This window comes from Durio zibethinus, chromosome 13, assembly GCF_047325235.1.
Source record: "Durio zibethinus cultivar Kanyao isolate XHJ-2024 chromosome 13, ASM4732523v1, whole genome shotgun sequence".
Lineage (NCBI taxonomy): Eukaryota > Viridiplantae > Streptophyta > Magnoliopsida > Malvales > Malvaceae > Durio > Durio zibethinus.
The window spans coordinates 19,148,342-19,174,458 of NC_143174.1; the positions used below are offsets into that span (position 1 = coordinate 19,148,342).

Genomic DNA, 26,117 nt, shown 5'->3' on the forward strand with positions numbered 1-26,117 from the left:
TTGATCAAATATAACTTAACTACTCATTAAATTAACTTAAGGATCTAAATTAACACAAGTCTTAACTCGATTCACTTTAGCTATTAATCTTTTCAAAACTAGTTGTAAGGACTTAGATTAGACAATTTGTTAACTCAACTATTGGTGGCATGTTGCCTTAGATTTTATTTTTCAAGTATAAGTTTGGCAATTACCTGAGCTTTGGAATTTTATAATGAATATAGTCAAAGTGTAAGTTTTATTCAATCAAACTTTGAAAAGTTACAAAGTGTGAGCTCGACTTTAAATCTTTTTACTAGTAATAGATTTTAAGATTGCCTGTATTTCATATCCTCGAAATGAGATTACCATTCATATCTTGCAACCTATAAGTTACATCATAAATGACCTCATTGACAACATAAAGACCATCCAAGTTCGAGGCTAAATTTTTACCTTATCATCGACTCCTAAAGCTTTCACCTATATTTGTATTAGGTCACTCATTTTTATATTTTTACTCTGGACCTTTTTATTGTAAAAACTGGCTACTTTTTGTTGGTAGGTAGCTATTTTGGTCAGAACTGCATTTCTCTGCTCTTCTACTAAATCAAGATTGGCTCTAAAGGCATCTTCGTTCCCCTCTTCAGATTCAAGCTTAACTTAAAGGCTTGAGATTTCAATCTTTACATATACCATGACCTCTGTTTCAAATACTAGATTAAAGGGAATTTCTCTTATGAGAACTTTTGTGGTCATCTTTAAAGCCTACAGAACTTTAGGGAGCTCATTGGTCCATTTGCCCTTAACTTCATCTAGTCTCTTTTTCAAAACTTCAAGTATTGTCTTGTCAACTACCTCAACTTGACCATTACATTAGAAGTGAGTGATCGATGTGAACCTTAGGTTAATGTGAAAATTAGAGCACCATTTTTTAAACTTTAAGTTTTTAAACTATTTGTCATTGTCTATTATTATACAACCAAAATAGATCAAATCTGTAGATTATATTCTTTCATATCAACTTTTTAACTTAAGCTTTTGTTATTGTAGTTAGGGTTTTGACTTCGAGCCATTTTGTGAAGTAGTCTACTACTACTATTACAAATCTTCTCTACCTTGTGATTAGGGTGACAGATCCAAGAACATTTATTTTTCATTGCATAAAAGGCTTGTTGACAATAGAGGTTAGTTTGGTTGATGAAAGATGTTGTATATGGGCAAATATCTGCCATTTATCACATTTTTTTACTAGGTTGATTACATCATTTTTTATAGTTGGCTAGTAGTAGCCCTAAGTACCTTGTAGGTAGTGGCTAAAGTCTGAAGTGATTACCATAAATTTTTTTATGTATTTTTCTAAGTGCATAGTTTACCTCTTCATCATCTATATATCTTAGGCAAGGCAAACTAAAATATCTCCAATACAATTTTTCATTTATCATTGTGTATCAAAGAGCTTTTCTCATCAAAGCTTTAGCTCAAGCTTTATCTTTGAGTAGTTTTCTCACTGTCAAGAATGTTTTGATCGAGGTCAACATGATTTTTTCTCTTCAATCTACTCAACCAGTTTCTTTGCTCTTTTGCCAAAATGTGAGTTAAACACTCTATTGTTATTCTCGACACTTACGTAGACAATGAATCAGCCAGTATGCTTTCTAACCTTAGCATTTTTTTTTTTACTTTGACCTTAAAGAATATGGCTAGAATAGTTTGTGCTTCATATAAGTACTTCTTTATTCCTTCTTTTTTTACTCTAAATTCTTCATTTATTTGGTTGACCACCAGTTGAGAGTCATTGTTTATAATGATATTCTTCACATTCAACTTAATCATAAGTTTTAGGCTAGCAATTAGGGTTTCATAGTCGACCTCATTGTTGAAAGCTTTAAATCCAAATCTTAGGGCATACCGAAGTTGTAGGTTTTCTAGACTAATCATAATTAGACTGACTCCACTAGTGACTGATCTATTAATAAAAAGTTTCCACATTTCTTTTTTCCTGATCTCTTTAGCCTTTTCAGGTTGTTCGTCGATCCTAGTTAAGGTGCATTCCATAACAAAATCTATTGGCACCTAAAATTTTAAAATCAACTTGGGGAGCATGTGCAGGTCATATTTATTGAGTTCCACTATCCATTTAATTAGCTTTTTTTATAGTTCTAATTTTTGCAAATTTGCTTGAGTGGTTAGTCAATTAACACATGAATTGTATAAGCTTAAAATTATGGCTTAAGTTTTCTAGCCAATGTCGTTACTATATAGGCTAATTTTTTTTTATCTTGGTATAGTTTATCTCCAATCTTGTTAGCACTTTGCTCATAAAGTACATTAGCTTTTATCTTTCTTTTTTTCTTTTTGACTAATACCAAGCTAATAGCTTAGTCGATTACAACCAAGAATAAATACAATATTTCATCGAGTCTCAACTTAAACAAAATTAGAGGGGAAAAAAGAAACTCTTTGAGCTCTTTAAATGCTTTATAAAATTGAGGGCTCTATCTAAAGTCCAAGATATTCCTTAAGATTTTAAGAAATGGTAGGCAACGTTTTGCTAACCCGAATATAAATTTGCTTAAGGCAACTATTCTTCCAATTAGTCTTTGACCTTTATTATTGAGGTTGGTGCTTTCATGTTAAGGATAGCCTGAATCATTTTTGGATTTGCCTCTATACCTTTTCTATTAATTATAAAATCGAGAAACTTGTCTAACATGACACCAAAAGCGCGTTTGCTCAAGTTAAGTCTCATGTTGTATTTTTTTCAGGGTATTAAAGGTCTCTTCTAAGTCTTTTCAGGTGCTTGTCTAGGCTCTTACTCTTTACTATAATATCATCTACATACACCTCTTTATTTTTACTGAATTGATTTTTGAAGACCTTATCAACTAACCTTTAGTAAGTCATTTTTATGTTTTTTAGGCCAAAGGGCATGACCTTATAATAGTATAAACCTTTTTTCTATTATGAAGGTTATTTTTCCATGCTTTCTTTTAGTATTTTAATTTGATTATAACCTGAGTAGGCATCCATAAAACTAAGTAGGGTATGCTCAGCATTGTCATCAACCAGCCAATCTATGCTAAAGAAAGGAAAGCTATCTTTTAGACAAGCTTTATTGAAGTCAATAAAGTTGATGCACATTCTTTATTTTTCACTATGCTTTTTTACCATGACTATGTTGGCTATCCAATCGAGGTAGTATACTTCCTTGATTAAGTTTTCTTGTAGTAGTTTACTAACTATTCCTCGATCACCTTTTACCTCTTAGGGACGAAGGTCCTCTTCTTTTGTCGAACTGACTTTATATTTAAGTTAATGTGTAATTTATGTACCATTACCTTGATATCAATCCCTAGCATTCTGATAAGGTTAATGTAAATAGGTTGATATTTTTTTTTAGTAGTTGAATTAGTTTCTCCTTATGGTCTAGCTTGACCCTAATTTGCATATATTTTTCAAGATTATTCTCCTAAAATGGCACAAACATAAGTACCTCCAAAAATTCTAGTTTATTGTCATCGACCTCAAGTCTCTGATCAATTATTTATTTTTGTTCAGTTAGATCAGGACTATTTTCTACAAGAAGAATAGATATTGACATGGTAGTTAGTTTTTATTATTAATATAGTGATGTGTAGAAAAAAGTAAAATTGAATCAAAATGTAGATTTGTATTTCAAATTTTCTTTTGGCCAACTTAATAGCTTGATTCTATTGACAAATGTGTGTGTGTTGACTTAAGAGCTAGGCTCTATATAGCTGTTTAAAAATTACAAAAGTAGCTTGTACAAGTGTGGAGTTTAAAAGCTTAGAATGGCTTAAAAGCGCACTTCTTTTTAGTTAGTTTCTTGTTGCTTTTTACCAAGGTCATTTTACTTTACTTCTTTAGCTTCCCCAATATTTACATCAGTCTATCTTTTTTGGCTCTTCTTCTCTGTCAAATTATCAATCTGCTTTCTAGTCCCACCTTTCATTATTGTAACGTAGAATTGTCACGTTATAGACTGATCTCTTTTGACCTCTCCAATCCTAATCAATGTCAAGAACTTAATCTTTAAATGAGAAGCTAAGTCAATAGCCGAATAATGGACTAGCTAGATAGCCTAGTATCATGTTGAAGGCTGAAGACACATCTGGCACCATAAACTCAATAACCGAAGTCATGCTCTTCGGCTCATTGCCTAGTTTGATCAACAACTTGATCGTTCTTTTTATTGACACATGTTCATTCTATAAGCCAATCAATGTGGTAATAAATGACTTCAACATCTCTTTTTTAATTTTCATTTTTAGCATTGTGGCATAGTACAAGATGTCGATCAAGCTTTCACTATCAAATAAAATCTTTCTTACCACATAACTATATACAATAGTAGTGACTACATGGCATCATTATGTGAGAATTACATGTTTTCTATGTCTTCCAAAGTAACGAAGATCGATCCATCTTTACAGTCTTTTTTTTCTTAGTTAAAGACTTTATAGCCATGATCATTCCTTAATTCAACTTTTTCTTGGTTAATGTGGACCCTATAGCAATAGGCCTATTATTTACTACTCGACTTCCCTCATTTTCTTCGTTTCTCTAGTTTTTATCACCTCGATTTTTGTATAGTCTATCCCCTAATTTCTTACTAACTCTTCTTTGTGATTCTTTCTTCTATGCCTGTCTTGACCCTGTCTTCATCAATCCATAAATCTTTCCAGCTGACCTTTCTTAATCAAACTTTCTATCTTATTCTTAAAGTCAACATAATCCTTTGTATTGTGGTCAATATCTTGGTGAAATATGCATTTTTTGGTTAGGTTCTTCTTTGTGTTCTACCTCAATGATTTCAACCTTTTAAGCTTTAGGTTTCTTTTTATTTATATCAAAATCCTATCTCGGGAGGCATTTAGTATAGTGTAATTCTTTTCTCTACTTGAGCTATTAACCCTGTGTCGTCTCCCTCTTAAGGGAAGATTATAAAATTTTTTACCTTTTTCTAGTTGATAAGGTGAATGAACCTTTTTCACTTTGACCGCTAAAGAGGGAGGATGAGCCTCTCTCACCTCGATTTTTTTTATTATAACTTACCTTTTATGTATTTTAAACCACTAGTAGGACATCAACTAGCATCTTTAATGGCTCTAAAGAAAAGGAAAGCATAAAGTGGTACTCTTTATCATTGAGTCATTTATCATAGTAGCGACAGCAGTCGTTTCCTCTAAATCTTTCACTTGTAGAGCTTCTATGTTAAAACGAGTAACATAGGCTTTTAAAGACTCATTTTTGCCTTGATGGATTAATATCAAGCTTAAAATAGTTTTCTTAGTTCTTTTATTGCTTATGAATTGAGAGAGAAAAGAGTGGCTAAGATCTTTGAATGTAGTGATCGACCTCGATTTGAAAATGCAATATAAAGACCGAGCTGCCCCTTTAAGGGTTGTAGCCAATCTTTTACACATCATGGCCTTATCTGTACATTACATCATCATATTAGTTTTATAAAGTTTTAAATTATCAAAGGGATCAAAGATACATCGTAGGTTTCTAAGATCAGTGTTTTGAATCCCTTTAAGGCTCATTTTTAGCTCATTTTTCATAGTATGCATTCTAGCCTCCAAATTTTTATTCAACTAGGGCTCTTAGTCGATCTATTTAGATTTTTGTGTGGTTACATGTGTGGAGTTATGGATGGGATAATGGTAATAACTGGCTAGAATAGCATGTTCCTCCTTCCTAAAGGCTGAAAAGGCTACAACTTTCTCATAACTCGATTTTCTTTCTACTGATTCTCTACCAATGGTGACCAAGTCAAGTACTTTTGAGGCTAGGGGTGGCATTATACTTTGGACTATTTTTTTTTAAGGCTTAGATTTGTTCAGTCAAGGTTTGGAATTGTTCCATGGTCAATCATACTTATACCAGCACAAGTGGTCTATAGGTTTGTTTTTATAGGTTTTGATCCTAGTTAGGACAATTGGTTATTCTTTCTTATTGGCTCTCTTTTTAGATGGTATAGTATTTAACTCAATCAAAGAGTTTTTCCCTACTTGGTACGCCAAATGTTAGAGCCAAGCTTTGAGCTAAAGGTTAAGACTCTAAAATCACAAAAGAGAAAAAAATTGGTTAAAAGCAAAGGCAGGGGGAGCTTCCTATGTTTGCACCCCCATGCTCAAGTCAAAGTTTGAAACAAGGGAGGTCGAAAGGAGAGAAAAATATGAAAGTAAAAAAAAGTTAGCATCAATAGATAGTATTTGGATAGCTTTATTTATAGGTAAAAGGTGAAGGGTTTATGGGGTAGGATAGTGATATAGTCGAGCTAACATGGCACTGTACATGTTAGGTCGTCTTAAAAGTAAAAAATATCACTTATTGTTAGTTGACATTCTTTAATGAGAGAAAAGACTAATTTACTCTCTTGACCTAAAAATACCCCAAAGATACTATTTTATTATTTACAAAATAATTCTCAATCAAATAGTTGTTTGGTTTTAAAGCCACAAACTGACAAACACTCACTCAAAAATACTAACTGTAATGTGGACTATAACAGGGCAAGTTACCATAAGGGTAGGAAATAGTAGTGAATAGATGTTCAAAAGGCTCTAATCAAAGGGCTTAAGGAGTTCAAAAATGAGGTTTCACTTACATCAAGGCTTCAGCATGTGAATCTAGTTCAAGTTCTAGAATTTGTATTAAAAAGGAAGAAAAAAATATTGATTTATGAGTTCATGATTACCAAACAAAAACTTGGATTTCTACCTCTATGGTAAGCAATACTTAATTTTTTCTACCTAGTATGATTGTTAAGTACATTTTTATGGCATGATTTTCCATATTAATGGTTAGATTAACTTATCCTAGACTTTTTAAACAAAAAAGACAAAAATTGTTCATGACTTTATTTGATGCAAATCCACTTGAAAGGCATTTGTTAGACTGGAGAATATGTGTTTTGATAATTAAAAATGTTACTCAAAGGCTTCTTTTGTCTCCAAGAATACTCAAATTTCACAATAATTCATCACAATATAAAGGCAAGCAACATTTTGTTAGATGATGATATGAACCCCAAAAATATCGAATTTTGGTATGACCAATATTTTCAAAAAAGATGAACTTGAAGCAAATACCAATAAAATTGTTAGGACATAGTTGTTGGGCCTGAAACAATAAACACACCAACATAGAAGTAATATATCGCAATAAATCCACAGTAATAGATAACAATCAACAATCAACAATACAGAAAAAATAAAACACACCAAAATTTACGTGAAAAATCTTTTAGTGTAGAGGAAAAAATCTTGGACCACTAGAAAAATCTCCATTATCAAATAATGAATATACAAAGTTCTTCTCTAACTGAAACTAAAGCTAATTAACAACTAGAAAGACAATTGAAGAAATTTCACTAAATAAGTGACTTAACAAATACACTATAGATTTGTTTCTAGAGAGTATCAAACCTAATCTTCACTGTTCAGAATGTAAAATTCTGAATCATAAACCTGCCAACAAAATTTCAGTTCAGTCAGATCATAGATCGACTTCCGTTCAACTAACTCTCATTTCTCCATTTTCTCTCTATTTTTCTTACTTCTTTTTCCCCCTTTCTTTTATTGGTTTGTGGCACTACCTTGTTTTTCACCTTAAAACAATCCCATCTCTTTTTATTAAGTAGCTAGAGCTTTGTGTAAAAGGAAAGACCAATGTCTATGATCTTTGACTGGTCTAAACCCAATTACATGGGACTGAACCCTACTTTCCTAAACATAGTAAGTGAACCAGGTGCTCTCAAATAATACATATAAAATCCTTTTCCTTTCTTTTGCATTGCATGATTCGTATTAGTTTTATTAATTAATTCATTCAGTGCAGTGGCTATGTTCCTCCAAAATATGTTAAGAAAGGAATGTAACCTACGAAGTGTGATGTTTATAGATTTAGAATTCTACTTCTGCAAATTATAAGTGGCAAGAGGAATTCCAGTCTCTATGGACGCAATGAAAACTTGAATCTTCTTGAATAAGTAACTTTGGCACAAGCCTTTTTCCTTTTTGTCGTACAAATATGTGAAAATGTATGATATTGAACAATTCCAGGCATACGATTGTGTAAATAATGTCAAGGGGCAGAGTTTTTTGATGCATCACTGGATGATTCATGTTAGTCGTGTAAGCTCATTAGATGTATGCAATTAGCACTGCTATGCATGTAGGAAATTCCTGGAGATAGACCATCAATCAATGGTGGAAGTTTTTACAATTCCTAAGAATGAAAGTACTGTTGCAATCTCTACCACTAAAAAGCCTGCCTTTTCAATCACAAGAGACGAAAAGGAGGAAAATAAAGACATTGATAGGAAGAAAGTTTTTTCGGTCAATGATGCAACAATAACCCAAGTAGTACCTCGATGACTGACAGTTTATGCTTTTGGGAAACATTTATGTAAAAAGAATTATGGTTAACCAATCTTTAATCATGCAAATATAGATATTAAAGATTGGAGCAAATTGTTGAATCTGATAGCTTTATTGGAAAATTTCCTCGCTGGGATCGATCCCACCATAAGGATTGAATTTCAAGGAAAAAGGAAACTGATTACAAGCTGAAGTTGGATAGCTGCATGATTAATCATATTCATTGGGATGACTATTTTCGGAGACTACATGAGGGTAACTATGATTGGGACAATTTAGGCTGCCAGGATATGGGCATCTAGTGGGAACACTGGCAAGCAGAATAGGCCTAGTTTCAAATAGGGCTCCTTAAAGTTTAAAGAACAAATTTCAAGAGATGTGGACATTTTATTTAATAATTTTTTACCGCAATATTTAATTATCGTTGAATATGTCTTGCCATGGAACCTAAACCAATAAATTAACTAGAATGATCGTCTAATGAATTACAACACATGCTATAAGCCATTGGTGTCCTGAAGTTGATAAACTTCAAAGGAATTTGGACCCAAGGATGCATTTTACGTATACGATAGGTGTGTTATTATAATCAATTTGAAGCATAAAAGTTAAAATTAGGCAAATTATCTCTGGCTGCATAAAGAAGGCTGCCGCTTTGCCTCATTAGTCCACTCTTAAGATATTGTGTCAAATAAAAAATGTAACGCCTGATATTTGTTTCAGACCGTGTGAAAGGGACGTTAAGGCAGCCGTCAACACCTGGCAGAAACTCTGGGAAAAAAATATTCTGCCACTTCCACGCAAAAGTCAATGTTCAGTGCAGTCGTTGAAAGAAACTTCAAGCATCCTAGGTTGAACCATCTAAACAGTGCTTAGACCAAGTAAAACTAATCTTAGATGGTACTAATCAAAAAGTCATTTTATTTTATTTATATTTAATAATTTATACATTTATGTATAATGTAAAATATTAATAATTTAAATATTTATATTATGTTTTATAAAAAACTTATATATTATAGTTTATATTGATATAAAAATATAAAATATATTTTTTAATTTTATTAATCTTATATATGATTTTTTATTAAAATTTTAAATTATATTATTTTTATATTTTTATATTATTTTATATGGTATTATTATATTATATTTTAAATTATAAAATTTAATTTAATTTGTCATGATCAATTAATAAAATCAATATCAAATGCTTGTTCTCTTGCAAAATTTGGACTTGGAAATATCGGAAAAAGGTACAGGGTGGAAGAGATGCCTGACTTTATTTATAATGCTGAAGCTGATACGCTTCATTACAGTTAAAATGAAAAGAAGTTCTTCTTTCAAATATATATATATATATATATATATATATATGCGTGCTCTAAAGGATGGTCGAAAATGTACGAAACTCCCAGACCTGAAGGCCCTAAAACCAGCTGTCAACTCTCATTTCTATTTCAGCCAAAACAGTAGCTGTCATTTTAGCCGGTAATGTCTTTTGCCTCCTCCCCTCATTCTCATAATTTAAGAATTTATTAGTCATAAGTTTGGATATAATCGATTAAATTAGAGTTAATATAATATTAATTTTGAGTTTAAATTTTATTTTAAATTTAAAATTTGAAATTTGACTCTAATTCAATCAAATTTTATATTTTTAAATCAAGTTTGATTTGAAACAAAAATCGAATTATTTAAATTTATTTGATTAAATTTAATTAACATGAAAAAATAAATTTAATTTTTATATTCGATAAAAATTTAATTATTTATATTTGAGTTTGAGATATCTTATTAATTAAAATAATAAAAATATAAAAATTCGATTAGATTCATGTACTACTCGAGTCAAGTATAATAATATTTAAAGTCAATTCGATTGATAAGTCAAGCTATTTAAGCTCAAATTCGACTTAATAATAATTGAACTAAATTTGAGTTTTATTTAAATCGAATCCGAATAACTTATGAATACTAATATATCATTTATACTTTTAGTCAAGACTCAATTCATATTATTCTTAACCATTTCTCGTATTAGAAGTATCTTTTCTTTTTTAAGGACATCAAACTTATTTTTAAATAGCTCATAAATATTTAATTACTAATGCTTTAATTAATTAAATTATAAGAACTTTATCTTATTTAAATATTTATATTCCTTAACTTAAATATAAGCAATAACACTTTAAGAAAAAAGTATTTATTAAAGGTTTGTTTGTTTTGAGTTTACTTAAATTTTTTAATTTTGATTTTCTGTAAGACATGAGAGGATTTTTTGTTACATAAAAAATTTAGATGTTATTTGGTTAAGTTTATATTTAGATTTTATCTAATTTTTATTTTAGAAGAAATTTATAAAATTAATTAAATTGGGTACATTTAACAAATTTTAATAATTTTATAGTCACAAATTAAAGTTTAGTGACCTATTCAAAAATTAAGTGAAAGTTTAATAACTTTTCACTATATAGGTTAAGAGTTTATAATTTTAGTATACTTAAATAATTTTAGTGATTTGATTAGAATAAATTAAAGTTTAGTGACTCAAGTAAAATTTGAGTATAAATTTGATATCTTTTGATGTAATTAACAGTAAATATTAAAATTTAAACTAATATTATTTTTAAAATAGGACTGCATAAATTGACTTCAATTAATCTTCAAATAGAAAAGTTTTTTAATACCAATATTATAAACATCGAAGTCACGAGGAGAGTAGGTTACAAAAAAGGGCGTCACGCCTAGTGTTTTCATTCAAGTAAAAGGTAGGTGTCCACTATGTATAGAGAAGTGCTTATCAGTTCTCACATGGGAACACTCTGTAATTGAAGAGCAATTGTCTAGAGGTGATGATGTGCGGACTTTGAAGAATAATAGTAGCAGGAGGGCGTCATTCCCAGCTGGTAAAAGGATCCAAATATCAGCCATCCAGTTTCCATGGCATCCAAAACTATCTTGATCTTTCTTTTCATCTTATTCCTTTCTCAATTGCAATTCACAGAAGCACAAACTTGGGTTAAAGCTGGTTACTGGTATGCTAATGGTGAATTTCCAATACAAGACATAAATTCTGCCTTGTTCACTCATCTTTCATGCGCTTTTGCTGAAGTGAACACTTCAACTTATCAGCTTTTTGTCCCCTCTGTCTCTGAACAATACTTCTCAACCTTTGCAAGCATCGTCAAGCGAAAAAACCCGTCTGTTAAAACACTGCTGTCTGTCTGGAATGGAATCTCGGCAACAGGAAAATCTATCACTGGTGAAAAAGTTAATGACTCAATTTTATCTTCAATGATCTCAGAATCTTCTAGAAGGAAGTCTTTCATTGATTCCTCAATAAAAACAGCTAGGCTTTATGGTTTTGATGGAATAGACTTGTTCTGGGTTTGGCCTAACAGCACAGACTTGTTCAATGTTGGGGGTTTATTGGATGAGTGGCGAGCTGCCATAAATTCAGAACCAATAAAACCAAGTCGGTCACAATTGATCTTAACAATAGGGGTTCGTTACTTGCCAACAATTGAAATGGTAAGTTATCCAATCTCCTCCATAATTAGGAATGTTGATTGGGCGCATGTTGTGGCATATGACTACCATTTGCCTACCAGGGAGAATTTTACAGGCGTCCATGCCGCTTTGTATAATCCCTCTAGTCATGTTAACACAGATTTTGGTATCGGGGAATGGTTGAATAAAGGATTTCCACCAACCAAGCTGGTTTTGGGATTGCCTTACCATGGATGGGCATGGAAATTGGTGAGCAGCAAAGATAATGCTATTGGTGCACCGGCGTCAGGTCCAGCTATCACCATTGATGGTTCTATGGGCTACAAAACCATCAAATCATACATTCGGGATTACGGTTATGGAGCTGCTCCTGTATACAATGCAACTTATGTAGTGAACTTGTTCACGTCTCCAACACTTTGGATCAATTTTGATGGTGTAGAAGCGGTCAAAGCAAAAATTTCCTATGCAAAGGAGAAAAGGCTTATTGGTTTTAAAGCGTTTCATCTTTCAAATGATGAGAATTGGGCTCTATCGCGGGCAGGTAGGTTCTAAATTTCTTTTAATGCTTTCAGGCATGTGATTATTTCAATTGGGCAACCCTGTCTAATCCCTTAAGGCATGAGGCTGATTCAAATGCGATAAGATTTTGGTCTAAGAAGTATACAACATCTAGGAAGAGCAAATCTTTTGTATCAACAAAATTAGACGAGCAGGAATTTCTTTTCTCTGGCATCTCAGAAGATTTTGTATTTCACTTGGTATATTAAGATATCTGCATCAGAGAACTAGAATTTTTGCAGCTTAAAATCTTTCATAACTTTCTCAAATCAATCTTACAGAACTCAAACAAAACAATATAGATACTGAAAACTTTAACAATTTTGAGGACAGATTCTAATTAACATGCTCCACTACATTGCCAGCTCAAGAGGAAGAAAATCAAGAAAACAACAAGTGGCTGTTGCTTAAAATCATCCTTCCAGTTTCTGTAGTTGTTATACTGGCAGCTGCTATGCTGTATTACTTGCGAAGGAGAAAGGTCAAATCAAAAGGTAACTCTACCTTCAACCATGAGAATAGGAATTGAAGCAAATATTTAAGTTGTTAACAAGCCATAAAAGGAAACACTTTTTGGTGATCCTCGTGCATTTTTTTTTCAACAGGGGAAATGGTTTTAAGAAGCGTTCCTAGCCCAAGAACTAATACATCGGCTGCTGAAAATTTTGGCACTGATGCTTCTCATTTGCAAGTATTCAGGTTTGCCAACATCAAAGCGGCTACAAATAATTTTTCAAGTGCAAATAAACTTGGAGAAGGTGGTTTTGGTCCCGTGTACAAGGTATATAACCTGTATATGGTCAATGAAAGTGCTTATTTACTTGTGTGAACTACTTCTGAAGGCATTGGAACATATAACACGTATTAATGAAAAAGAAAAACCATGACATGGAGTCCAAACAATGGAAGTGACTTAGATGAAGCTTTTAGATGAAGTTGATGAAGTTCTTTATTAATGATCAAATAAAAACCAAAATCGAAAATAAAAACATCGAAAATCTTATTACATTGATTAAGTGTTACAAAATTTTAAAAAAAAAGTTTAATAAATTTTGATATACTTTTTAGATGGTATTTTTAGTGAAAATTTTGACATAATTTTTAGATCAAATTTGTATTATAAACTTCATTTTTGATAATTTTTTGCAGAAAAGGCTAATGATAAGTATCCCTTTTGAATTATGATAGGGTAAACTACCAAGAGGTGAAGAAATAGCAGTAAAGAGACTTTCCAGATCTTCTACTCAAGGACTTGAGGAGTTCCAAAATGAGGTTACCTTGACAGCGAGACTTCAACATGTAAATCTAGTCAGACTGTTGGGATATTGCACTGAGAAGGGGGAAAACATGCTGATATACGAGTACATGCCAAATAAAAGCTTAGATCTCTACCTCTTTGGTATGCTATGTCTTTTACCAAAGTTTAAAGCATGTACAGGACAGAATTCTATACTCGATAATATGATCCAAAGTAGTTTTTTTTTTTCCTCTTTCTTGTCTTTTGGGTTCTAAACTTTTCAACTGAGCTACTGTAGTTTTTTGCAGACCCAATCAAGCGGTATATGTTAGACTGGGTAAAGCGTGTGCATATCATTGAAGGGGTCACTCAAGGGCTTTTGTATCTCCAAGAATATTCAAATATTACAGTGATTCATCGGGATTTAAAAGCTAGTAACATTTTACTGGATGATGAGATGAACCCCAAGATATCAGATTTTGGGATGGCTAGACTTTTCAACAAGGATTTTTGTGAAGCAAACACTGGAAGAATTGTTGGAACATAGTAAGTGCACTTCTTCAATATAGAATTTGCTCCCTTTGATGTATGCTTACTTGCTTAGCAGTTTAATCAACATATCAATGCAGCGGCTATGTTCCTCCCGAATATGTTACAAAAGGAATATACTCCATGAAGTATGATGTTTACAGCTTTGGAGTTCTGCTTCTGCAAATTATAAGTGGCAAGAGGAATACATGTTATTACGGACTACATGAGAACTTAAACCTTCTTGAATATGTAAGCTAATCACCCTGATTTAATTATTCACTTTGACTTTATCAAACTAAAGTTTTGAGATTTTGTTTTAGGGCTTAAAGGTTAAACGATTACATTCGCAAACCCCCTCCTGCCTCCTGGCCCCCTATAGGATGATCTACCAAAATGTTTGCAGATGCAAAACCATCCATTTTGGCCATGAATTCATTTTCATCTATTGTTAAGAGTTACAACAAATAATGACCCTGGTTTGATGCAGGCATACGAGTTGTGGATTGATGATAGAGGCACAGAGGTTATTGATCCATCACTTGATGATTCATCCTCACCTTGTAAAATCATGAAATGTATGCATATCGCATTGCTCTGTGTCCAAGAAAATCCAAAGGATAGGCCATCCATGTTAGAAGTGTTCACAATGCTCAAAAACGGTTCAATGGCGGCTATTACGCCTAAAAGGCCAGCTTTCTGTGTGAAAGAAGATAAAAATACAGGAAGTACTTCCGCATCGCAACAAGGAATATGCTCATTCAATGATCCACAAATTTCCGAATTGGAGCCCCGATAAGAATGCAGGTTTTTCGAAGATAGCTTAGCTTGGATATATGACAGTTAGAGGCTTTTTTTTTCTCCTGAAACGTATTTTCTGGCAAAAAATTGTTGATTTCTTAATTAATTGTAAAGTTCTTTTGTCTACAATTTCATAGTTAATTTTCTAAGTTTCTAACACCTTTGCTCTAGTTTGGTTGGATGCGTTAGTCCAATACTTGAAGGTCACAATAAAAGTACTTGCAATTATCTCAAGTCCCTATACCTTTTTCTAAAATTTTCTTCTTAAATATCAAAGAAGCTTCAAGTAATGACCATCACTCATGTTCGGGTAAAAAAATTATTTGGATACAAATCAGACAACAAAGATTTTTTAAAATAATAATATAAATTTATTTAAATAAATAAAAATACAATGACTTAACTTTTTTTAGTATTTTAGTAAATTAGCCAAGATTTCCTGTGGTTTCAATCAAACAAAATTTGGATTGGATCAATGTGATGTATTATGATTATCATCCATCATGGGATACTTCAAAAACAGGGGCCAACGCAGCACTTATGACCCAAGTAGAAATTTTAGAAAAAGTTTTGGTGTGCTCTTTCTATAGAATTTGCAGCTTCAACAGAATGGATTCGTTGACCAATGAAAGTTATGGAACTTCTAATCTCAATATTAATCTCCATTGTCAACATAGTTACAAAGGTCTAAGTACTTCGGAAGGCTTTTGGAAATCTGAGTGTGTTAAACTCAAATAAATGGTTTTCTGTTTGGTACGTACTGTTCCTCAGTTATGTTTCCAGTTTAGGCTCCCTTGTTCAGGGCCTTCAATTCTGTGTTTAGTCTACTACATTTCGATTCTGTTTAATTTGCTGTTGCTTGTTTAATTCAAAATCATTTTTATGTTTTCATTAAATAAGGCTATACTTTTTTATGCTTTTACTTTTTAATTTTTACTATTCGTCTTTCGTTTTCAATTTATTTTTTGTATTTGTTTTTCATTTTCAATTAGAGAATTGATTTTCAGTTTCTACTAAAAAATATAAAAACAAAAAATAAAAGTATCAATTAAATGAAGCGTGTCATTTTATCAAACAACATTGAAACACAAAACAATTAACAATATTATAAAGCTAGTATCTTCATTTTACAATTAAAAAAATAATTAACAATATTATAAACCTAGTGTTTATATATATATAGATTTGGTTATGGCAAAAACAATTAGAAATGTTTATAAATTTTTATATTATACCTAATAAATGTTCATTCGATCTGTTTGATTAATTTTGAACTAAATTAATCAAATAATGTTATTTTATCTTTTTAATTGAATTAAATTTATTAGTTTCAAAAATTAACCAACTGAATTATATTTGGTTATTTTTATTAATTTTTTGATTAATTGAATAATAAAATATATTTAAGTTAAATTATACTAGATTTCAAGCCTGCGCTTCGCTGCAAAAATAAAATAAAGTTATATATTTGTAATTTAGTTGTAGAAATAAAATAAAATTATATATTAATAATTTAAATATTGAATAATATATAAGAGAAAAAGAGTTGTGTAACTATTTATATTTTGAATATTTACATCAATTGAAGTCAATGATAATGAGATATTAAACTTATTCATTAAATATTTATTTGTTTGTCATAATCATTGAATCAAAAAAGAATAAGTAAATCTACTTGCACCTTAACAATCAATATAGAGAAATATACCTAATAAATCAAAAAATAAAAAGAAAGATATATTAATTTAAATTTTCAATTGTTGCAAAAAGACTTTAGGATAGACAAAAGCAAGGACTTCATAAAATTTAAACCAATGAATTGGGATCTTGCTAATATAAATCTATTTTGTCAAAAATTGTTATACCTCGAATTAACTCAAACTTAAATCATTTTGCAAAGAGCACAACTAAATGCTAACCTAGAAACTTGTAAAGTAAAATGTTAGGGGTATTTTTGGGTTCAAATGGCAAATTGATCCTTTTTCTCATTAAAGACAATAAGTAAATGGCCAAGAACATTTTTATTTTTGGGCTGACCTAACATATACAACACCATGTCAGCTCAGCTTTGTCACCATTCCACCTCACAGACCCTTTACCTCTTGCCTATAAATAGAGCCATGTAGGTATTATCTATCCATTTTATATTTCTTCTAATTTCTCCATTTTCCACTCTTCTGTTGACCTCCAATAGCCGACCTATAACTTAAATGTCGGAATACAAATGCAGGGAATACTCCTTACTTTTGCCCCTAAGTGCTCTCTTTCTTTATTGTGATTTTAGAAATTGGAACCTCAGCTCAGAGTTCAACACCAACACAAAATAAATACAAAGAATGAAATACCATAAAGTTGAATGAAAAAGTAACCTTCAAAAATCACCTAATGTATCAAGTGAATTTAACTTCTACTAAATTTTGCAAACTCAATTAACCAAATAATATGCAATTAGAAAAATTCATATTCTAATTTGTATTAGATATCAATTTATATATTTTTTAAAGTTTTAGTATCAAAATTATAATTAATTCTTTTACTTAAAGAGAAAATAATAATAATATAATTATGATAAATAATTGTTAATGTATATGGCAACTAATAATAATAAAATAAAAAACCAACAAATAAACAAACAAAAAGTGCTTTGATAGTTTTCTATAAAGATATAAACTAATTATAATGAAAACAACAAAGCAATACAAAAAACACAAATTAATTTTACAATTTAAGACAATGAAGATAAATATGGCAAAGTTACATTAAACTCCGTATAGTGCTCAAGGCTATAAGAGAAATATAGTTTAAGATAATAACCAATGATTTAGCACAATAATATTACCAAACAACCTCTGTTTGTGTGTCTATGGTGTCATGGTGGTTTGGAACCAATCAGCAAATAGTTTTACCAAACATGCATAGAGTAGGATTAGACAACTCCATCATATCTTTTCTATATAAATCTTAACTTAAGTTTCACGTATTCCCTCCCTTCCTTTATCATTTTAGCACCTTAATAGAAAACCCCAAAAGAGAAGTACAAGCAAAGAGAATGATTATAATCCAGAGTTTGTGTCATAAATTAAAGTGTAGGTCTTGCTATAGGATACATGTATTAGCAAAAGGAGAGACAAAAAGTTCAAAATAATATGTTAAGAAACAAAAATGCAAGCAATATTATAATACAATAGCTCTAACAAAACAATAAAACATTGGAATAGAGGAAAGCAAAATAGTTAACACTATAAAACCCTTTAGTCAAGTAGCTAGAGTGTTAATAAATCATTTTCCACATAAAGAGGATAAAGATTCATAGAATTTCTTAAAACTTACATTTATTAGCTTTGGAACATACTCAATTGCATGTTGACTTGAATTGGTGACACTGAGACATTCTCAACCCTTGAATTGTTTTTATAAATATATAAACAAAATAACTAAAAGTTAAAAAATAAATAAGCAACGTAAACGAGTAAAAAAAATTGTAAAATTCGTATCATTTGACGTAAAATGAATAAAAAGTGTTATAATGTACGTTAACAAAGAGTTATAGCAATCTTAACTGTAATGGAAGGTAAAAGCAAGTACAAAAAAATATTATTGTAACATAAATTCTCAAGTAAGCAACCTAAAATTTTAGTTAATTATTATTTTGTAAATATATAAAAAAATAGCTAAAATTAAAAAAAAAAAAAAAACAAAAACAAATATGTAACACAAACAAGTGAAAAAAAGTGTAAAATTTGTATCATTTGGTGTAAAATGAATAAGAAATGTCATAATATACTAAAAAAGAGTTATGATTCTAAACTTATTAAAATGTAAGAGCAACCATAATAAGTGTCTTCTTTTTACTATTAACAATATTATAAATTTAGTATCTTCTTTTTACTATTAAACAAAATAATTAACAATATTATAAATCTAGTGTTTATATAAATACATATATTTGGTTATGGCAAAAAATATATAGAAATGTTTATAAATTTTTATATTATACTTAATAAGTGTTCATTCGATCTGTTTGATTAATTTTGAACTGAAGTAATCAAATAATATTATTTTATTTTTATTAATTGGATCAAATTTATTAGTTTCAAAATTTAATCAACCGAATTATATTTGGTTAATTCCGTTAATTTTTTTAGTTAATTGAATAATAAAATATATTTAAGTTAAATTATATTTTAAACTCTTAATTTTTCATATTAAACTATTTAACAAAATATTCAAATATTAAGTGAAAACTTTGACAACTTATAAAATGAAATTGTTATTTCAAGTATTTTTAGTTTTATATTTAGATTTTATTATATTTTATTAAAATTTTAATTAAATTGGTTCAAAATTTGAATTAACCATAATCCAAAATTTTTAAAAAATTATTTTTAATAATCGATCAAAATTAATTTAATAACCAACCAATTAAATGAATTAAATCGATTTATCAATTAATTTAATTAAAATCAAATTTTGAACACACTGTATATATCTATCTAGGAGAATAAATTCTTTCCTTTTTAAGCTATTTAGGAAGAGTTTAAAACCCAAATCATGTAAAATTTTTGATAAAATACTAAAAAAAAGCTCATGAATTTTTTTATTTTTTAAAAATAAATCTTTATATTTTTATTGTATCCAAATAAATCATATACAAATAAATCATATCCTTTAATTTATATCCAAAAATAAACTTTTATTTCAAATAAAAGAATTATTTACGTTCATGATTTATTTATGTATAAATTAAAAATTTAAAGTCTTATTTGGATACAAATTAAAGATTAAAGATTTATTTAGGTGCAAATTAAAAATTAAAGATTTATTTGAATACAATAAAAGTATAAAAAATTATCTAAATAAAATTATAAAACTCAAGAATTGTTTTATTATTTTAACCTAAAATTTTCAACCAAATTAATTTATATGTTAATTCAAGCCTGATACAAATCATGAACTTTCTATGTATTGACCTAGCTCCTTGTTGACACCCAACTCAGGCTCAGGTCCAATATTTACATGCCCAACCGAAGTCTAGAACATTTTCCTAACTTTATCATATAATTAAATTCAAACAATCATGAGAAAAATATTTTAATTTTGTACGTATAATACCTGCTTCATATAATATTCCTTTCAGGATCTTGAAGAATCAAAGGGTAATCCTTGAAAATTATACCTAACTGCATTGACAAATCATTGAAAGGGATTTCATATTGAAAATTATGCATAACTGCATTGACAAATCATTAAAGGAGATTTTGGAAGTCGACTTGGTTGATGCATTAAATAAGACTTTAACCAAAGGTAGACTGAGAGCCAAGTTGCTTGAATGAGGCCTCATGGTTACCTAAATAAGTGATAGAAGTGTGACTTCCACTTGTCCCTTATGTCCTCTCCACAATCAAAAGCTAGTGCCAGACAAACACAAAAGGCCATTATGCATGATTCAAACACACCATGAGTATATAAAAATTTTGTTCTCTTTTTATCTATCTAGTGTTGTTTTGAGAAGTTATTTTTAACCTTGATTCCAATCGGATCGGACAACTCTGATTCTTTTTCAAATCAAAATTTGATTTGAATAGGTCAGGTTTTCTAGATAGTTGACGCCCACCCACCCACCAGACCAATTTATGAGAAGTATTCCAATGCCGCATTTCTTATCTAGAAAATGCTATTTTAACTTCCCTAGATCATCTAAAACTATGTGTCATGGATAAACAGAGCCATCCAAAACCATAGACAAATGAATTGTTCAAATTTTCTTCTCACTATTAGCTAAGCTAGAACGGTATATATATTCGAGAATCTTGATCAAATCTTGTATGAAAAGCCCTCTTGCAATAATGGCAGGCCTCATCACATATTTTCATATCTTTTCCATTCTTATTGTTTTCTTAACCACGCCTATATCTACAAGAGTTGTCATGGCGTCGCCACTGGCTGTCAAAGCAGCTTACTGGCCTTCATGGACGTCAACTTTCCCGCCATCAGCCATAGATACATCCTTGTTTACTCATATTTATTATGCTTTTCTCATGCCAAGCAACGCCACCTATAAGTTTGAAATCTCAAGTTCGACATCTCTACTGCTGTCGAATTTTACTACAACCCTCCATCACAAGAATCCGCCTGTCAAAACTCTTTTCTCTATTGGTGGCGGAGGTTCTGATTCTCTTCTCTTTGCTCGCATGGCTTCAGAGGCAAAGTCACGTAAAGCTTTTATAACTTCAGCTATACAGGTTGCACGAAATTTTGGTTTTGATGGGATGGACCTGGATTGGGAATTCCCTCGGAGCCCAAAAGATATGCAAGACTTAGGCCTTTTGTTTATGGAATGGCGACGAGCTATCAACAATGAGGCTAAGGCAACCCACCGAGCTCCTCTACTTCTCACGGCCGCTGTTTACTTCTCAGTCGACTTTTTCTTGGATGAAGTCTACCGCAAATACCCGGTGAGCTCCATTAATCAAAATTTGGATTGGGTTAGTGCAATGTGTTTTGATTATCATGGAGCATGGGACACCTCGACAACAGGGGCCCATGCAGCACTTTATGACCCCAACAGTAATGTGAGTACTAGTTATGGGCTTAGATCATGGATCAAAGCTGGGGTGCCGAGTAGCAAGTTGGTTATGGGCCTACCACTTTATGGGAAGACTTGGGAGCTAAAGGATCCAAACTCTCATGAGATTGGATCAGCTGCAGTTTCGGTAGGCCCAGGAGACGATGGGGTACTGACTTTTGTCCAGATAGAGGAGTTCAACAAGAAGAATGGTGCCAAGGTAGTACATGATATGGACACTGTATCAACATATTCTTATGTTGGTTCAACCTGGATTGGGTACGATGACGCTATATCAGCAACGTTGAAGATTGAGTTTGCTCAGGCCCTTGGAATTCGTGGCTATTTCTTTTGGGCTCTTAGCTACGATAGCGAGTGGAAAATCTCTAGACAAGGTAATAGCACTTCATCCCCTCTTTTATTGATACGATATTAGTATCAATATACAATAAGATAATTTCAGTAATCTGATGACTTGGTTGATTAAAATTTAATTTGTCGTGCTTGATGTTTTGGCAGCTTCAAGAGCGTGGGTTCATGGTTAATTAAAATTGAAGCTTTACTTCGATTGATTTGAGTACTGATGATACGGTGGGAAATTTTTCGCTTTATCTTTTTGTGCCTTCCAAAGTTGTTTTATACAGTAAATTAGATAATAAAAACGATGACTAATTGATCAATCAAGTTGAACGCTTGTAACTCAGAACTTTTTGAGTTTCTTTTATTTCGATCAAGAAACAACTAGAAATAATCCATTTATTTTTTTCATGTATACACTTGCATGTTTAGGGGATTGAAAATTGCAAACCGATGATAGTTGACATGCATAATTGACAAATCAAGTTTATTAGCAACACAAAGCAAGAAAGCGTAGAAGGAAAAGAAAAAGGAAAAAGAAACAGTTTCAGAAGGCTCCAGGCAGCCTCCAAATGAATCATTCTCCATGAAAGCTCCAGATGAGATTGTGAATATTTCATCGGTCCGACTTCAGGTGCTACTAGAGTATTCTTTCCCATGCATTTGATGCTGCCGAACACAGAAAACATAAAAGAATTAGCCTACCAGTGTATAATAACAGAATACAGAAGTAATTTAAAGCTCCATGAACATGGTTAATTGAAAGGCCAATATGCTTTGAATGTTGATTCAGCAATAAAAGGTTAACGTGAGGTTCGGGGAAGTCTAGGGCTCAACCCCTATTACCCCAATGATCAAGTAATTTAAATTCAAATTAATGGAAATTGCCCCAGATGAGAACCTACCGGTTGCTGAAAGGGTCCAATTCGTGTCATATCCAAGGGCCCAGAAGAAATAACCATGAACGTGATGATCCTTAGCATGCTCAACCTTCTTTGCCACTGACGTTGGCCCATCATAATCAATCCAATTGGTTCCTGAGAATGAATATTCTGGTACCGTATCCCGTCATGCACTACATGGGCATTATGTCCAGCATTATATGTGCATTGCAACTTCCTTTCACAATAATATGCCATTATTTCCAGGCCCAACTCCACATGTTTTTTTGGGTCTATCAATTTCCATGTTCTTCCAGAAAGTGGCATGCCCATAACCAGCTTCTTTGGAGGGACTCCATCCACAATCCAGGATGACATGCCATAACTTCTGTTAATATTTGTCATAAAGTAGAGCATGCTCACCAGTGACAGAAGTGTTTCAACTTCCATGATAAACAAAGCACATAGGATTTACAAAATCAAGATACTTTGCAATTGCATCACCTGGTTATGTCCTAGGCAGATCAAAGAAAAACCTGGAAGCAAAATAAACATCAGCGCTTAATAGAAGGGGAGGCTTGCCTGAGCCTGAAGCCTCACTCTCTGCAGCTTTACGCCACTCTTTGAAGAGCACTGAGAAGTTTGACATGTCATCTGGGTTATTAGGAAATTCCAATTAATGTCAAGGTCATCAAAACCATATTTTCTGGCCGTAACAATAGTGGAATTGATGAAAGCAGCGCGATTCTCAGGGTTACTAAACATGTTGGAGAAATTACCAGTGCCAGAATTCGCTACTCCTATGGATAACATGGCTTTTGCCGGTGGTTTTTTGGCACGAATGGTAGCTGTAAAGTTTGCCATCCATTGATCATCAGGTTGGGTGATGGAAGTTATTAAAGGCATAAAACATGTGTGAAGTACAAGGTAGGGATTGATGAGGGAGGGAGACTATAAGCTAGCCAAGACGGCCAATAGCCACCTTTAATTCCATGATAGGAATAAGGTGAAGAACTAGGAGCCGGATGGAGTGCTGATGGAGATGGTGGATGTTCGCGGGCTCAGGGCCCCGTGTACTCCACCCAATTAGTTTCGTTGGTCTAGGCTGCTGCCAGTAATTACGAGCTAACAAACTAGGAAATGAAGCAGCAGAGAACAAGATATTTGCATCAATAATTAAGACAATGGCCAACAAGAAGACGCTATTCTTTGCTTGGCCATTTAGGATATATATTGTGATGATTACAAACTCGGGATTTGAATTTTTTTCAGCTTTAGAACCAAAGGATTATATATATATATATATATATATATATATGTATGTATGTATGTATATATATGCTATTTAGAGCATCTGACAGTAGAGTAACTAAGCTACGGTTTTATCGATTTACTTGGTTATTTTGCTCTTGTGTTTGAAGTTTTCTGATCGGATATGTTTGGAGAAACTTGAATTATAGTGAATGGTATATGTTGTGTCCTAGGTTTACTATCAGCCAGGCCAGCTTTGTTGTTAATTTGGTTATAGGATCCTACAAATTTTGAACATGCTTGAAAACATCAATTTGTGGTACTGTTATTCGGGAATCATGGAGATCACTCATTGGAGAAGCTTTTCCGTTTAATTATGGATAATCAAGTTTCGCTGGCATCAAGCTTGTTTCCTTCTCCACCCGATATTGTCCCAAAGCTACAATTTTCAATTTATTTTTGTGTTGTTTCTTTTCATTTTTACTTTAGCTTCCCAATAGAGGAAGAAGCTGATAATTAACTAATTTAATTTCTCTTCGCATTGTTAATTCTTTAGGATTCATTCGTAAATATTTTTTTTGGGATGAATTAATAAATACATTCACATAGATTAAACTTAGTAATTTTAATCAGACACAATAAAGACATGAAAATAAAATCGTTTAAAATTTTGACAAACAAAACAAAATATTTTGTGTTTGAAGTATCGACAAATTACAATACAATAATTTTTATTTTTATACGTATTTAATATAAAATAAATATAATACAAATACACAGAAGATATGTAATATAGAGCAACAAACAGAAAAGAAAAATACTAGGTCAATAGTAAGACTTCGAAAAACCAACTGCAAACTGTTAGAAAAAATAAATAAGAGAATAGAAATAATAAAAAAGAATTTTAGCTTTTAGACGTAAAAAATATTTTTTAAAAGGTAATTATGTCATTAGGATATAATAAAGTCTCAAACTCTCTAATTAGAAATAGTAAAAATGATTATATTGAAATATTTATTTATAATAAAAGAATAGACATAAATTTTTATTCAAATGATTATGACTTTTTGTATAATCATGACATTTTATGAATAATAATATATTTATACTTAGATAGTTATGATCATTTTTAATGTGATAATTATTTCTATTCAAATATAATTATTTAAAATATGCATAAAATTAATAAAAAATTAATTTTATTCATCAATAATTAAAATTTTCTATCCAATGTAGGATACAACACGTTCTAAACAACCAACAATCTTCTACTAGTTTGAAATGTTAGTGCTAAATATTTAACTTTTCACACAAATAAATATTATAAATATAAAAATGTATCTCTCAATTTAAACATTCAATTTGCATATGTATCTTAGAATTTTAACGAAGTTGATGGTGTCCACAGATTAAACATTAACTCCGAATGCTAAAATTAAAGATATAACACACATAATACTTATTTATTATTTTGTTAGATGTTTATAACCGCTTTTAGTACTATTATAGCTATGTGCTTATCCTATTCAAAAACATTTACAAGAAAAACCCCAAATTTTCTTATTAAAAAAATATCACTTCTATGTTTATATAGGTAGAGTTTTCATTATGTCTCCGTTACTTTAGACATTGAAATAATAAACTCCATTAAGAGTATAAAAACTCATCTTTTTCACACAATATATCACGCTAGTTTCTAAAATTTGAATGGATTTACTAGTGCTTAACAGATACATAATAATAACTTGTTTTTACCTATTAAACGTTGTAATTAAAGGTTACTAATTCAAAGTTGAGTTTCTATTATTGGTGTCTAATAGTAAGGGTTTACATCTATTCTACTTGTAGTACTACTAATAAGATATCTTGGATATCAATTTTCTTTTATGGTAATTACTCACATTTAAGATTAAATCTCTAATATAATCACTTCACCTAATATGTCTAAAATTTTCATTATGCATATCATTTACATGCTTTAGACATTGTTGTCTCATTCTTGTCATTTTAAGAAATAGATGGCATTGGTTATA

The 26,117-nt window shown here is 31.1% G+C and overlaps 2 protein-coding genes and 1 pseudogene across 2 annotated transcripts; all 3 read left to right on the forward strand.

The window, feature by feature from the left end:
* The first annotated feature begins 7,044 nt into the window (after positions 1 to 7,044).
* On the forward strand, positions 7,045 to 8,387 carry LOC149515389 (cysteine-rich receptor-like protein kinase 19; annotated as a pseudogene).
* Positions 8,388 to 11,102: 2,715 nt separating this feature from the next.
* LOC149515390 (uncharacterized) lies at positions 11,103 to 15,189 on the forward strand. Its single transcript, XM_089741962.1, has 7 exons — positions 11,103 to 12,447; positions 12,830 to 12,958; positions 13,070 to 13,245; positions 13,653 to 13,863; positions 14,010 to 14,247; positions 14,331 to 14,481; positions 14,720 to 15,189. Exons 1-7 carry the CDS (start codon positions 11,334 to 11,336, stop codon positions 15,026 to 15,028), a joined length of 2,328 nt encoding a protein of 775 aa, XP_089598088.1. The 5' UTR covers positions 11,103 to 11,333; the 3' UTR covers positions 15,029 to 15,189.
* A 5,563-nt stretch (positions 15,190 to 20,752) lies between these two features.
* Positions 20,753 to 22,363, forward strand: LOC111304092 (class V chitinase CHIT5b-like). The gene is made up of 2 exons (XM_022900606.2): positions 20,753 to 21,990; positions 22,115 to 22,363. The coding sequence occupies exons 1-2, from the start codon at positions 20,856 to 20,858 to the stop codon at positions 22,138 to 22,140; spliced, it is 1,161 nt and encodes a 386-aa protein (XP_022756341.1). The 5' UTR covers positions 20,753 to 20,855; the 3' UTR covers positions 22,141 to 22,363.
* Positions 22,364 to 26,117: the final 3,754 nt, after the last annotated feature.

What these genes read in the sequence shown, in the direction of transcription:
- LOC149515390 (XM_089741962.1), top strand. Translation starts at nt 11,334, where the DNA reads ATGGCATCCAAAACTATCTTGATCTTTCTTTTCATCTTATTCCTTTCT. An exon ending in TTGGGCTCTATCGCGGGCAG is followed by an intron (nt 12,448 to 12,829) that starts GTAGGTTCTAAA and finishes CTACATTGCCAG; the next exon opens with CTCAAGAGGAAGAAAATCAA. An exon ending in ACTTAAACCTTCTTGAATAT is followed by an intron (nt 14,482 to 14,719) that starts GTAAGCTAATCA and finishes GGTTTGATGCAG; the next exon opens with GCATACGAGTTGTGGATTGA.
- LOC111304092 (XM_022900606.2), top strand. Translation starts at nt 20,856, where the DNA reads ATGAAAAGCCCTCTTGCAATAATGGCAGGCCTCATCACATATTTTCAT. An exon ending in GTGGAAAATCTCTAGACAAG is followed by an intron (nt 21,991 to 22,114) that starts GTAATAGCACTT and finishes ATGTTTTGGCAG; the next exon opens with CTTCAAGAGCGTGGGTTCAT.